Genomic DNA, 15,744 nt, shown 5'->3' on the forward strand with positions numbered 1-15,744 from the left:
ATTTATTGACTTTTGAATCTAACTACATTGACATTGTAGTTGTAGTGGATGTATCCATAACTCAGAATTCTGTTATATATTTATTTATCAAATTTATAAACCATCTATCTCATCTAAGGGACACATTCTAGTGGGAGAGAAGTTCCCTGAGGATGGGCTCTAGCACAAGTCCAAAAGTTGAGAAGACAAAAATACTGGTCCTGGTGACCAACCCAGATTGGATCCTGACTCTGGTCAGTTTACACATAAAAACCATATAGCCATACAAAAGAGATAGAGATTAAAATTAAGTTAAAAAACAGGAGTAAAATCAAGTTTAAAAAGTTAAAAAGAGGAGAGGGTGTTTTCATGCACATCACCCTTTTTTTGTATTTGTTTTCATTTATCAACATGTGTCTCTTGATCCCTATGCCAGTTGCCAAAGCTAGACCTTGACATCCTTCTAGAAGATCAGCAGAGTGGGAGCCCATCACAACTTTAGTGCCGAAATGTTTTATCTAAGTAACATTGATTCACAAGTGTATATCCAGATGCTTCATATAAAGCAATTCTAAGGAATACAAAATCTGCTTATAATGTAATATAAGCCTTTTTTCCCCTTTGAAATTCTGATTAGGAGTCAGTACTTACATAGATAAGGTGAGTAGCATCCATGAACAAGAGGGAGATGTGAATAGGGTCAAATTAGGCTATATTGTCCTGTAATGGAGGGGTTCTCAAAATGTATGATATCATGATTCCCTAGAGTAATAAATGAATTTGTGCGCTGATTTGAAAATAATGATGTTACCTACCATATTGGAGATGACCAGCTGGCAAAACCAGTTGCTGATCACATTATGTTTCTACTACATATGATTTTGACTGTTCCTTATACTCTTGGGTTTAGCCATCTCTAAAAATTCATTCTTGGACCTTGAGCAGTATGAGCTAGGTATTTGAAGAAACCTTTCTGTCTTAGATACAGTATTTTACATTATTGTTTTAAGAATTAAACACCTTGGCCAGGTTGAAGCTTCCTTTGGGAAGACACCATGTTTTTTTCTTACCACTTGTTGCTAGGTGCAGTAACCTCAGGAGCCTTTCACTACTTTAATTACTCAGAATAAGAGATTGTGGAATAGCTTTAAAAAGGACACACCAGGGAGCAATCAAACTGCTGCTTGGCCTAGTATATTTTTGCTGGTTGGCCTAGTATATTCTGACTTTGCGATAAATGCAAGAAAATGGGAAATAAAGTCTGCCTATCGGTATTGACAATTTTGTTTAGTCACAGCTCTCCTCTTTGTGATGATCCATATTGCGTGTTGAAAATACTGCCCCTAGAATTCTGAGTCAATGGCCATTTCCAGTCTCAGTACATCTGACATATTGGTTTGACTCAGCATTTCATTCAGTTTGTATTTGGAAATGAGTTGTTCTGATTTGTACTTCCTGAACCTCTTTAAATTCTGAACTTCTCCAAATTAGAATGTAGTATTTAACAAATGTTCTAGAAAGTTTGTGTGCATCAGCATGTGTTCTGTTTCAGATATGTTCACTAAGTAATAAAAATGTTTTATTGGCAGTAACAATTCTAAAAATAAGACTGTAAAATGTCCCTTTCAAAGAAAGTTTCTCATCAGTTATCTTACGTCAATTTACCATGTTAAACCTTTACTATTTACCACTGATATAATCATTCAGACTCATAATTTTTAAAAACTTTTTTGTTCATCTGCTTTCCCATCTCACCGAATAGTTAGATGATTATTAGATAGTACTTAAAGTTGTATGAGTCAATAATAATTGAATTTAATATTTGGTTTAAAAGATTTTGATTTTCAGTTTAATAAAATGTTTAACTATAAAATTATTAAACTTCATTAGCTACTTTAATTTTGGCAAAATGTTTTGAAAATAGTATATATGGTTTGCAAAGTATCAGCCCAATATAGTCAAGCATTTCATCATAGCTATCTATAAAATACTTTTTCTTAATATTTTTAGGATAAAAACTGGGAATGAAAATGGAAAGTAGGGTAATTGATTTTTAGTTCAATATAAATATTTCTTCTTTCTTTCTGTGTCTCCAAGCAAATTTTTCTAAACAGATTCTATCAGAATTGAGACACAGACAGAACATTACTTCTTCAAAGATTGTTATAGGGACATATGAGAGAAAAACTAAACAGCAGACTACCTATATTAGTGTCAAAAAGCCTCTGCTTTATCTACATATGGAAGGAAAGCTACAATGGAGAGAGCTCAGACTAAATCTGTTAAAAGTCTTCAAAGTTACAAACTACCTTTGGATCTTAAACATCTGATTCATCTGACATCAAAGATTCTACCCAAATATCTTACATATCCATCTTACATATGTATATAGAGAAAGGTAGATAAACTTGTGAAATAAAAAATGAAAAAAATCTCTGCTTCTCCAGCTTCAGATTATGTATCTTTTCACTAAGCAATGGTTGAAAGGTGAAACAAAGTAACAGTTCATATAAGTTTGAAAAAGTTTTGTATGTGTGTGTGTGTGTTAAAATGTCCTAATGAAATTAGTAGTCATAGTACATGTTTAGAAAGCCAGAGAGAGGAATAAATGAGCCAATTCCTGAAATTGTAATATAGTATTTACTTGTAATATATAGAGATTGTTTCGAGAGAAAAGCACACTTTCTTTTTGGTCCACTCTTTATAAATGTGTGCGTTAGTCTTGAATTTGAGGTATTCTTTTCCTAGATGTTAGAAATATGTTGTAAAATATATCCTCTTGTGTGTCTGCAAATACAGTGTATTACTATATTTAAATTCCACATTTCCTTTGTAAGTTCTATAGTGGCCTCCTTTATAATCCTAAAAAAAATACTTATGACCTTGTATGAGAAATGGAGAAAGAGATGGGAAGAAAGAGAGAGAGAGGAAGACACTGAAGTGAATTTCTTTTTTGGACAGAATTTTATGGTTGGATTTCTGTAGTCCACATTCAAACAAATGCATAAATTAAGAATGTGTTAAAAGTGCAATGAATATTTTAAAATATTAGATTTTTCCATGCAAATGTTAAGTTACAATAGAAAATACCAAAATATGGAATAAATAGTATAGGAAATAATATAACGCCACTGAATAATTTAAGTGTATAAGCCCTTAAAATATTGGAAGAATTCTTGCCTAATAACTTTACATGTAAGAGTCACAACTATTCTAATGATACTTAAGAGATGTGTGACTATTTTACTTGCAGTCCTCTCCCTCCTATCTCTGAATACTAGATCTCATTATCTTGTTTGTTTATTGTGTCAGTTTGTGGCCACGTGCAATTTTTAAGAAAGAACACAAAAAGAGACAAAAAAGAACAATTACAATACAATAGCAGAGTTGGAAGGGAGCTTGGAGGTCTTCTAGTCCAACCCCCTGCCTAGGCAGGAAACCATGTACCATTTCAGACAAATGGCTATCCAACATCTTCTTAAAGACTTCCAATGTTGAGGCATTCACAACTTCTGGAGACAAGCTGTTCCACTGATTAATTGTTCTAACGGTCAGGAAATTTCTCCTCAGTTCTAAGTTGCTTCTCTTCTTGATTAGTTTTCACCCATTGCTTCTTGTTCTACACTCAGGTGCCTTGGAGAATAGTTTGAATCCCTCTTCATTGTGGCAACCGCTGAGATATTGGAACACTGCTATCATGTCTCCCCTAGTCCTTCTTTTCATTAAACTAGACATACCCAGTTCCTAAAACCGTTCTTCATATGTTTTAGTCTCCAGTCCCCTAATCATCTTTGTTGCTCTTCTCTGCAGTCTTTCTAGAGTCTCTACATCTTTTCTACATCGTGGCAACCAAAACTAAGTGCAGTATTCCAAGTGTGGCCTTAGCAAGGAATTATAAAGAGGTATTAACACTTCACGTGATCTTGATTCTATCCCTCTGTATGTAGCCTAGAACTGTGTTGGCTTTTTTGGCAGCTGCTGCACACTCCTGGCTCATATTTAAATGGTTGTCCACTAGGATTCACAAGATCCCTGTCATAGTTACTACTATTGAGCAAGGTACCACTTATTCTGTACCTGTTCATTTCGTTTTTCTTGCCTAAATGTAGAACCTTACTCTTTTCACCACTGAATTTCATTTTATTAGATAGTGACCAATGTTCAAGTTTGTCAAGATCCTTCTGTATCTTAAGCCTATCTTCTGGAGTGTTGGCTATTCCTGTCAGCTTGGTGTCATCTGCAAATTTGATGAGTTCCCCATTTATTCCCTCATCCAAATCATTGATGAAGATGTTGAAGAGTACTGGGCCTAAAACAGAGCCTTGGAGTACTCCACTGCATACTTCCCTCCATGTAGATGCAGTTCAATTGAGGACCACACGTTGAGTGCAGTTGGTCAGCCAGTTACGAATTCATCTGGTGGTGATGCTGTCTAACCCACATTCTTCTACTTTATCTAGTAGTAGGTTATGATATACCTTATCAAATGCCTTACTAAAGTCCAAGTAAACTATATCGACGGCATTCCTCTGGTCCACTAATTTTGTCACTTTGTCAAAGAATGCAATAAGATTAGTCTAGCATGACCTGTTTTTGACAAATCCATGTTGGCTTTTGGCTATTACTTTGTTTACTTCTAGGTGTTTGCTAATTCGCTGCTTGATTATCTTTTCCAGAATCTTTCCTGGTATTGAGGTCAGGCTTATAGGTCTGTAGTTTCCTGGATCTTTTTTTTTTTTCTTTTTTGAAGATGGGAACCACATCAGCTCTTTTCCAGTCCTCTGGCAGTTCCCCGGTGCTCCAAGATCTCTGAAAGATATAGTTCAGTGGTTCTGAGATCTCGTCTGCCAGTTCCTTCAGAAACCTGGGGTATAATCCATCCGGGTGATTTGAACTCGTCTAGGGTAGACAGGTGCTCACTTACCATTTTCTTCCCTATTTCAACTTGTGTTCCTAATCTGATTTTTGTGGTGCTGTTTTTGATAGGTTAGACTGTTTTAGCCCTGTGTGTAAAGACAGATGCAAAAAATGAGTTAAATAGTTATGCTTTCTCCCTGTTGCTTGTCACTTTCTTGCCACTTTCTCTCAGCAATGGACCAATTGTTTCCTTAATTAAAAATAATCATTTTAACAACCAATTTTTAAATATATGTGTAAACTAGTATAAAACTCAGCAATACCAGACCAGGCCTCCTAAACACCAACAGAATAAGATTGCTTTAAATGACTTTTTGAAATTCAAGAGAGAAAACATGAATCTGAACTATAGAGGCAGCTGAAAGAAAAGGTCTGTCTTCTCCAGCCTCCTTAGCTGCATAGGATAAGTAAATTTTACTTAGGAAGATATGATTCCAAAGGTAATTGAGAACCAAGCCAAGGCTTTATACATAAGCATCAGCAGTTTGAATGCTATTGATAACCAGTGTGCATCACAAAATAGGTGTCATTTCCAAAGCGACCAGGAAGAAGGCAGGTGCTTTACAAACCAATTTTAGTTTTCTAGTAGTCTTCAAAGAAAGCCCCCAATAGAATGTCTTGCAGCGCTTAAACCTAAATATAAGGATATTTAGGACATAAGCTACTGTTGGAAAAGATTCCTGATCCATAAAGGGCAGTAGTTGGCATATCAACCAACACAGAGCAAAGGAGACTTTGGCTATGTCTTTTACCTGGAGTTTCAGCAGGAGCTGTGAGTCTAGGAACCCCCAACTGCAGGCATGCTTCTTTAGAGCAGGGCTGTCAAACTCTTGGGCCACAGGCCAGATGCCTCACACACTGGCAAAAACCCTTCCTTGTTTAGCAATGGGAGGGGGGAGTCCCGATACATCACATGACGCTGCCATGATAACATGAGTTTGACACTCCTGCTTTAGAGGGAGTATGATCTTATCAAGAGCTAAAGCCTATCCAGCTGAGGTAGAAACAAATGTAGTAGTGCAGTAATGCAAGAATCTACTCTGATCCTTACCCATCCAAATCTTCAATTATTACCTTCAGACTTTACGGATTACTGTGGCATACCTAGTTCAGTTAGGGATGGCAATGTATATTTATCAGCATATTGATACACAATATCTCCCAGCAGGTTCATGTAACAGTTTTCCACAGGGAGTGTAATCCTATCCTGGGCTTTGTAGGAGCCAGCATCTCAGATTATTTTTGATCATCTATTCCTTCATAACCCCTAGGTATCAGATAATAACCCCCACTGCATCTCTGGCTTGGTTTATGGTGGCAGTGTATAAATCTTCAATAGATTGATGATCACTTATTCCAAACTAAAACATGGTTTCTTTTAAGTTAGTTTTAGTTAGATGTTAAACAGCAAAGGAGAAAAAACTGAATCTTGTATGATCCCAAAATAGAGAAGTCAAGGGCTCAATTGCTTATATCACATAAACTACTGTCGAGAAACTGATTAGAATCACATACTCAATAAAGAGTAGAACCTTTACAAAACAATGCCCCTTTCCCCTACTCTTTGCATGTGATCCAAAATGCTGCCTGACTCCAAAAAGTTTAATAGGGCTGCACTTGCTCCATTTTAAAATATTGAATATTAATGTTTCATAACATAGGTAAATGCAGTTATATTCCTAAGTAACAGGTTTTATTGCAAACATCAAATAACCTGAAAAAGGCATTTAAACATATTTTTCATGTATTATAGAATTGTGAAATCTACACTTAATTAAATGCAAACAACTTGCTTGTTTAGTAATAAAAATGTAAAGGCCTCAAAAATATGAGATATTTTTCTGGAGATTGTGGAAGTGTAAAGTTACAATGACCATTAAGACTGCTTTATAAATACTTACCAACATAAAATATTAAGCATTTAGTTTTTAAATGAGTGAGTGAAAACCTCTTAAATGAAAAATATGTTTCCATTATTGATTGCCTTTAAAAGAAACAAAATGAACATTTTGTTTTCATGCCTGTTTTGAAAAACTTGCTAAAAGTCCACATTTTAACAAGAATCTGTTGGCTCTAAGTCAGGGGTGTCAAACTCACGTCATCATGGTGGTGTCACTTAAATGAAGGCTGATATATTTCACTTTAATATATGCTATTAAATAATGAATATATCGTACAATTCTATTCTACCTCACCAAGGAATTTTGAGGTGGATCCCAACTACAGTATAAATAGAGAAGATTTAAATATTTCCTATGATAGAAAGGAAGACACAATGGAAAATAAATTTACAATAAAGTAGTATTGGTAATTCTTTTCATGCACTATCCTGGTGGTAAGAATTAAATTGGAAATGCTATGATTCCTGTCTGTATGGAATGCATGTTAATTGACATACCTTTTCATGTTGAACATTTATATTTAGTATTTGTATAAATTCATCCAAAGCAACTGTAATGACTCAGAGAAAGAACAAAAAAAAATAAGTTATTCGAGTATTAAACATACTGCTGAAAGTTCTTAATGATGCTTTAATCATATCAGTCTTACATCATTTATCTTTATGTGCTCTTATGTTTCTTATGGACCTGAGAAATTTGGAAATGATTACACAAATTTTCAGCAAGTGGAAATACAAACTATAATTGCATATTTCTGCTTTAGATATGTTGTTTGGCAATCAGATGTTTCTTTAATATTCCTTAAACTTTTTTTAAAAAATTGAATTAATTTTCGTAAGTGCCAGCTCATAACTGACCAGTATCTCCCAGATTAATCACAACTTGCTCTTACTATTACAATGAGGAAAGTCAGGGAAAAAGTCAAATCCGTTGAAAATAATTTCATTTATTTATGGAGTGTTTTAATTATTACAGCGGTTATTGTTCTTGTTTAATAATGCCAATACTTTGCCATAAAAGACATTGTAGTATACATACATATATAAAAGAATGAAATATTAATAATTGAAGTTATATATTAATGCAGATTATTTTTGTCATTAAACTAAACGATGGAGATCCTAAAATTTTGATAGATTTTGCGCTATATATTTATTTGAAAATCACTTATAATTATTTAAAATAAAATCAGTATGGAAGGAATTTTTTTTAATATCCAGTTAAAAGCACTGAATTTGCCTTATTTTTATGCTAGATTATAAAAACATGAATAATGACATAGTATGATAACGACTTAAGTTCTCTGCCCAATAATAGATAAAGAAATGAAAAATAGATGTAACTGTCTAGTAGTGAATGCCGAATATTTTGCTAAAAAATATGCCATGTAGTCGGTTTTTTTCTATAGTAAATTTATTAAATGTACTAAAAATCTAAACCATATGGAGATGACATTTTGATCAGCATGGCACAGGATGATGTAAACATAATTAGTGCTGGCTAGAATTCAAACCAGGTTCTGTATACTGTAAAATGTCTGGTGGAAATGATGTGGAAGTAGTTCCAAAAGTACAATTTGAACTGAATGCTAAAGTGTTGGACCATGGTGATCAAGCCAACTATCTTTTGTGGGTATTCTACAATGAAGTGGAACTCTCCCAAGAATCAGTTTTGTGTCATTTTATTGTAAAAGAATTGGCTTATTTTGTGCCAGTAAGGTGCTTTTACATATTTCCATACTGATCTAGCAGACTTGTATCAAAATGTCACTTTCAAACACATAGTGGTTGACTTGGTTATGATTATGAACTATTTGAGTTGCATATTAATGTGCTCAAATATGGGAGCTCATAACAGCCAATAGGATGTGGGCAATATTTCTTTTCTTATACTCTCAGGAGGTCTGTGCTCAGTTTCAACAAGGGCCAGAAACTGGCATAAATATCTTGGGCCCAAACCAGCATGAACTAGTTATGTCTAAGTTCTATTGAAAACATTAATATTCTCAGTTCCCATTGATTTTGATGAGATTTAAATATGTCTCACTTTCTCTGGGATACAATGCCTATGATTTGAAGATACCACACTTCCTTGTTCCTGAGCATATGGAATTAACAGTAGCCAATCTTGGAGGTTTGTAATGATCACTAAAATGTAGAAGAACATTGAATGCTAAATGCTGACTTGTGAAACTATAATGGAAGACTTTGCTTTTCCATCACTTTTGCTGAACAACGTTTCAGTGAACTCAAAGCTCCTATGTGACTTTTCTTTGCTTTTCTTTTAAACAGTGCATCTGGTGGGAGTGTTGTAGCCATTGATAACAAAATAGAACAGGCAATGGTAAGTAAGGAACTTATTTATTTATTTATTTATTTATTAAACTTATCTGCCAGTCATCGCACTCTAAACAGCAACTTTATTTTGCCTACAGTGTTGATCATATACTGTGATTGTGAGAGTATTATTTGGAGATTTTAATATAAATAGCTATATGTTTTAGAATTCTCTATCTGTCCTAAATTCTTTATAGGTAGAGAATAATAATCACAAAAGAATAGCATAGTACAGCACAGATTATGGTTTGCTTTAGTTTTTTGGCTATCTGCACTTTAGCAATTTTGTGATGAGCAAAGTAGCACCAATGCTGAAATAATTTGGAGCTTTTGTAGAATTTTTAGCAATAAAACTGTCCATTCTAATACTTGCTGTGTAATTAATATTCAAATTCTGAATATTTTAACTGGGCAAACACAGTTTAAATTCTGCATCAGAATTAATGTTATTTCAATCATCTAAAAAGTTGCGCATCAGAATTAATATTATTTCAATCATCTAAAATATTATGGTGTTTGAACAGTTGCTAAGTGACCTCATAAGTTGTGGACCAGCTGTAAAAAGCCAGCAACTTATGCCACATATATAACATTAATTTATTATTTTCATTTCTTCAAAGGTAAACCTGAGGTGCTTAATTCAGATCAATACTTGATGAAAAGTTTCCATTCATATCCATGGAGACATTAACTATTAGCAAAATGCATAGGCTTGTGTTTTTAGAAATATCATAACTTCTCACTATGGATTCTATCCCAGTCATGAGCCATGATTCCTTTTGAGTAAAATAAACATTTGGTGTAATATGAAGCTAGATTACAGTTTATTTTTTCTTCTTATTTTTTTATATTTTACTTTATATATTTAGCAGTATTATTGATAGTGTATGTGGTTTATCTAAGATTTCTTGATATATATTTTTCAAGCTCATAATGGAGTTTTATTCAAGTATTTGGAGTTAAATAACAGCTTGATATGAAGTTCTCTATTATTTGATTTTCCTTTTACAGGATCTGGTGAAAAGCCATTTGATGTATGCAGTCAGAGAAGAAGTGGAAGTACTGAAGGAACAAATAAAAGAATTAGTTGAAAGAAACTCTTTACTTGAACGGGAAAATGCACTGTTAAAATCTCTTTCAAACAATGATCAGTTATCACAACTCTCAACCCAACAGGCCAATCCAAGTAGCACTTCTCAACAGCAAACAGTGATAGCACAGCCTCCACAGCCAACGCAACCTCCACAGCAGCCGAATGTCTCCTCAGCATAAAGCTTTCTTGCCTCATTAAGAACTGAAAGCAATCTGTCCTTGTGTGCCACTGGTCTTCTTTCCACTTTATATGAAAGCAGGTAGCCATGCTTCAGTTGTGTGTTTTGGCCTTTTCAGTATTAGACAATCATTCTGCAAGCGCTTTCCCTCACTGAGATGTCATACTACACAGTTGGTGTCCAATTATGCCATCAGTGCACAAGGGAAAATGTAGAAGGAGTTATAATGCAAAAATCTGCATTTGTTTGATGCACATGAGTGGAGGTCTTTAAGAGCTTTAGTAAGGCTCTTCAAGGTTTCCATTACTCATGGATTACTTTGAGCCTTGCATTTTCACACAGTAACAACTCATCTTTAGAGCCACTGTTCTTTCAATGACAAGTAACATTTGCCTACATTAGTTTCATTTATTTGTTTTATTTATTACAGGGCTGCTATTCATAATGTACATGAACAATGTCACAGAACTTTTAATTTTTTAAAAAATAAATGTAAGTATCAGTAAAACTTGATAGACAGGATTGAGTTTAATAGAAAAAAAAATGTTTAGGCAATAATTGAACAAAAGAATCCTGGCCTATTTCTAACACTAATGGCAATTTACCTTTTGGTATTTATTTTCAGTAGTTAAGATCCAGCTTGAATGTAAATTTTTGTATAGTGTAAGTATGAAGACCATAGTGCATCTGTACAGGTAGTCGCCAGTCATTGTGATATAATAATTGATGGGCTATTTTGATGAAGAAAACTTTGCTCATTTCTGTTTCTACTTTCTAATAGAGAAATTGCCATGATTCCTCTGCTTTTTGACATTTCGTATGATTTTGGGTGGGGGGGTGGGGGGAATAAAAAGCTGTGAAATTGTTCAACCTACTTTGTAACCAAAGAAGCAAAGCTGTGTAATTGAGTTTTTATTTTATAATGCACATTCTTTATGTATTTTTATTTAGTGTTCTCATTCACATTTTTCTTTGCTGTCTAGCATGGATCTGCATGACCTATAATCTTTGAACCACTTTCGTACCTCATGTTTTATCCAGCACTCTTATTGTGATATGTAATAGTCTGTGAACAATGTCAAATTAAAAAAAAGAAAGAACAGCTAGTGTGGTGGAGCTGAGCTGGTGTGTTATGCACTAGTTTAAAAAATGAAGTGAGCCATCTTTTGTTCATTTAAAATGGTGTTTTGAATTTCGTATGCAGAAAACGTTTTGTTACATTGCAGATTTTAATGTATTTAATAAATGCAACATGCAGATTAAGTGCAGTGTATACTGAGTATTTAAATTAAAATGTACATTTCATAAATACAGTTTCAAGAGACCATTTGTGTATACTAACGTAGTATGTCAGAAGTTGATGTACAATATATTTTAACACTTTCTGAAATTAAACTGCAGTTTTGTTGAAAGGTCTGGCTGTAAGTATATTCAGAAGATCCCTAGGTTAGTGTTTGGGGAAAATATTCAAGCTAATATTCATACGTGCTACTTCTCTGACACTGGTCATAATATAGGTATATTAGATTTTAAGGAATAGATGGCACACAAATTATTAAATTTTGAATAAACCACATTCTAATAGAAATCTGGAATAGACAGGATTTTAACATTTATTTTTATTTATTTTATTAAATTTCTACACCTCCCATCTCATTTAAGTGACATATCAAAGCTCATGAGATACTGCTTATTTCTCTGTAAGTGTATGAAACCTAAATAAGAGGGCCATTTTTATGATTACTACACAGAATGCAATCTGTTACTTAGTTGTATATTAGACTTGTGAAGCATCAACATTGCACAGGTTTATTTTGGGGTTCAGAGAAAAATAGGAAGACCTTGACTTACTACCATTCATTTAGCGATTGTTTGAACTTACAACAGCACTGAAAAAAGTGACTCACAATTGGTCCTCACACACCATCTCGGCATCCCCATTGTCACATGATCAAAATTCAGGTGCTTGGCAAGCAGCATGCATTTGCGATGGTTACAGCATCCTAGGGTCACGTGATGCCATTTGCTATCTTCCTAGCCGGCTTCCAGTAAGCAAAGTAAATGGAGAAAGTTAAATTTACTTAACAACCATATGATTCACTTAACTGCAATGATTTGCTTAACAACCATATCAAAAAAGGCAAAATTCAGCATGATTCACTTAACAATTGCCTTGCTTAGCAAGAGAAATTCTGATCAATGACCCAATTGTGGTTGTAAATCTGTAGCAAGTTCTGGATTCTACTCTGCATATTTTTAGAAAGTTTGGGGGAATTATGTAATACTGCTTTCATCCCCTCCAATTCTATACTGTACTATCCCTTCTTATCTTTGTCCATGATGTGAACGCTCCAAAGAAAGCATTAAGCTGCACTCACTTTTTTTCTAAAAGGTTTCTACAGTACGGTAACAGTACTAGAAGTAGACATAAAAGAGTCCTTTGTGCAGTAGAAAGCTTCTGATTTTGTATCTAAACTTTTTACTGTATAAGCTAGATGTAGCAGGGAGCTTAGTGACTCTAACACAAGAATTAGTGCCCCTTTTCAATGGGATCCCAAATAGCTTTAAAATAGAGAGATACATAACAAAAACAATTAACAAACACACAATTAAATTTTTTTTTGATCCAAATACATACTTTGATACAGATGATCTGAAAGATTAATATTCAACTGAATTCAGAACTTTTCCTTTAGGATTAATGGATAAACAATTAGAATAAAGCCATGGAAAATTATTTCAATATATGATCACATCAGTGAAATTACTGTATGCACAGAGATGGAAATATTCAATACTATCCACTGTGGAGAAATGGCTAGTGAAATTGACAGATTTTGCTGACATTAATAAATTAACTTCATTGATTAGAGAAAAAACATACATTTATTGCTCACTGGAAGATCTTGTGGATTTTTTTTTTTGCATAAAATGGTTTTTGTGATTAGACAGGCTAGATTATAGAAGGAAGAATAATATGTAATTTTAGAATGAGAGGTTAAAATATATTTGTACTTATTAAACCTGTGAAGAATACTGTATCAAAGCCATTCTCCATAGTGAGGGGGGAGGAGTATCCAGAATGGGTTGACCTTATCCTCTCGTGATTGGTTTGAGTCAGATAAGCTCTTTGGGCTCCGCCCCCTGGAAGTGAGCCTGCCCAGTTTTCTGACTCAAAACAATCGTGAGAAGTTGCTCATTCGAGAGCTCCAGGAATTTACTAGGATCTAAAGGAAAATTCATTTGGACCCGTCGAGTTTTGCCTCCCTGCTTCACACACAGCCTCCTCCTGCAGGATTGGGACTGCCACTAGCCCCCCTGGGGCGGCAGGCTGCCCTGGACACTGAGGACATCCGAAGACTCTCAGTGAGGAGCTTGGCCGGGCAGCAGGAGGAAGGGCAAAGCCTCTAGCAGGCAGCCCTAACCAGGAGGACGGGCAAAAGCCTCTAGCAGGCAGCCCTAACAGCTGAGGCTTGTAAGAGCTGGAGATTTGACTCACCCCAATCAAGGGAAAGGTTGCACCTCTCCAGACCTCCAGTAATTTACAAAGGATTAAAGAAAATAAACTTGGACCCGGCGAATCCTGCCTCCCTTCATCGCACACAGCCTCCTCCTGCAACGACTGGATTGCCACAAGCCCTCTGGGGCGGCACGCTGCCCTGGCCATTGAGTGAGATGGAGTCACTCTGTGAGGACCGTTGCCGGGCAAGCAGGAGAACCGGGCACACATGCCTCCTAGAGGCAGCCCTTGATGAGAGGCTTCTCAGGAGCAGAAGCGCTCCTCCGCTCCCCTCAGCCACGAGGGTTTTTAAAAAGGAAAACCTGTGCTGGCAGCTATCACCAGTGGACAAGGTGAGAGCCGGAAAGGCTCTAAAACAGCTGCGGGAGATGAGCGGCAGCCGCATGGCAAGCCTGCAAAGGCAAAAGCCATTTCCATGTGCTCCAGCAAAGAGGAGCCTTTTGAATTTGGAGCCGGGGGCCATCTTGAAGCCACGTGGTCCAAGATGGCGGCCCCCAGCAGCTCAGGAGGCCGGCAGGACAACAACCACCACTTGAGGAGACCTACAAAGGTGAGAGACGATCGCAGAGGCATTAGCCAAGAGCGAGGGAGGCAGCAAAGGGCCAAAAGGAGGCCTATCAAGGAGTTAAAGAGGCAGGTGGTGGATCAATCCCCCCCCAAGCCTACTTCCTTGTTGAATCACAAAGGCAGCTGCCACAAGGCTTGCAGGAAGAACCACCCCCTTCCTACCTTTCTGGCTGCCAAGTAACAGGAGAAGGCTTCCTCCATAAGAACATTCTCCTTTAATTAGGAGACAGAGCGGGAGGGGCGAGAGGCTGACCGGCATCCGTAGCAGGCTGTGTTTGTCATGGCTAATTCTTGATTCCCCCTTAAGAAAACTCTCCTTTAATTAGGAGACAGAGCGGGAGGGGCAAGAGACTGATGGGCATCAGTAGCAAGTTGCGTTTGCCATGGCTAATTCTTGATTCCCCCTTAAGAAAGCTCTCCTTTAATTAGGAGACAGAGCGGGAGGGGCAAGAGACTGATGGGCATCAGTAGCAAGTTGCGTTTGCCATGGCTAATTCTTGATTCCCCCTTAAGAAAGCTCTCCTTTAATTAGGAGACAGAGCGGGAGGGGCAAGAGACTGATGGGCATCAGTAGCAAGCTGTGTTGTCGTGGTTAATTCTTGATTCCCCTTTAAGAAAACTCTCCTTTAATTAGGAGACAGAACGGGAGAGGCGAGAGGCCTACTGGCCCCAGTAGCAAAAACTGTGTTTTGTTTTGTTAATCCCAAGCCGGCAGCCCCCTGCAGCCTGGAAAAACGCAGGGGGGGGGAGAATATTCAGCCCAGCTGCTAAAGTGCAGCTCCCAATGGAGCCCCCAATCAGGTTACTGAAGACCTTCCAAGGGTGGGGGTGACTAGGCAAACGGCTAATGCAATACAATACAATACTATGCAATACAATAGCAGAATGGGAAGGAACCTGCAGGCTTTCTAGCTCAATCCCCTGCCCAGGCAGGATATCCTATACCATCTCAGACAAATGGCTTCCTATGGTTGATTAGGCTGACTCTGTAAACCACCTAGAGAGGGCTGAAAGCCCTATGAAGCGGTATATAAATCTAACTGCTATTGCTATTGTCATTGCCACCCAACAGCTTCTTAAAAACTGTTGGGGCTCTCACAATGTCTGGAGGCATGCTGTTCCACTGATTAATTGTTCTAACTGTCATGAAATTTCTCCTCAGCTCTAAGTTGCTTCTCTCCTTGTTTAGTTTCCACCCATTGCTTCTTGTTCTGCACTCAAGTGCCTTAGAGGATAGTCAGGCAGCCTCTTCT

General features: G+C 36.5%; 1 protein-coding gene across 2 annotated transcripts in view; it reads left to right on the forward strand.

Moving 5' to 3' along the window:
- Positions 1-11,713, forward strand: part of TSC22D2 (TSC22 domain family member 2) — a 32,778-nt gene extending 21,065 nt beyond the window's left edge. For both annotated transcript variants that reach the window (XM_032225336.1, XM_032225335.1), the window contains 2 exons: positions 9,089-9,140; positions 10,145-11,713. In XM_032225336.1, the coding sequence (XP_032081227.1) occupies positions 9,089-9,140; positions 10,145-10,405 (313 nt within the window). In that variant the 3' untranslated portion in view covers positions 10,406-11,713. The remainder of the gene's footprint in view (positions 1-9,088; positions 9,141-10,144) is intronic.
- The last annotated feature ends 4,031 nt before the right edge of the window (positions 11,714-15,744 follow it).

This window comes from Thamnophis elegans, chromosome 10 (assembly GCF_009769535.1).
Source record: "Thamnophis elegans isolate rThaEle1 chromosome 10, rThaEle1.pri, whole genome shotgun sequence".
Classification (NCBI taxonomy): Eukaryota; Metazoa; Chordata; class Lepidosauria; order Squamata; family Colubridae; genus Thamnophis; species Thamnophis elegans.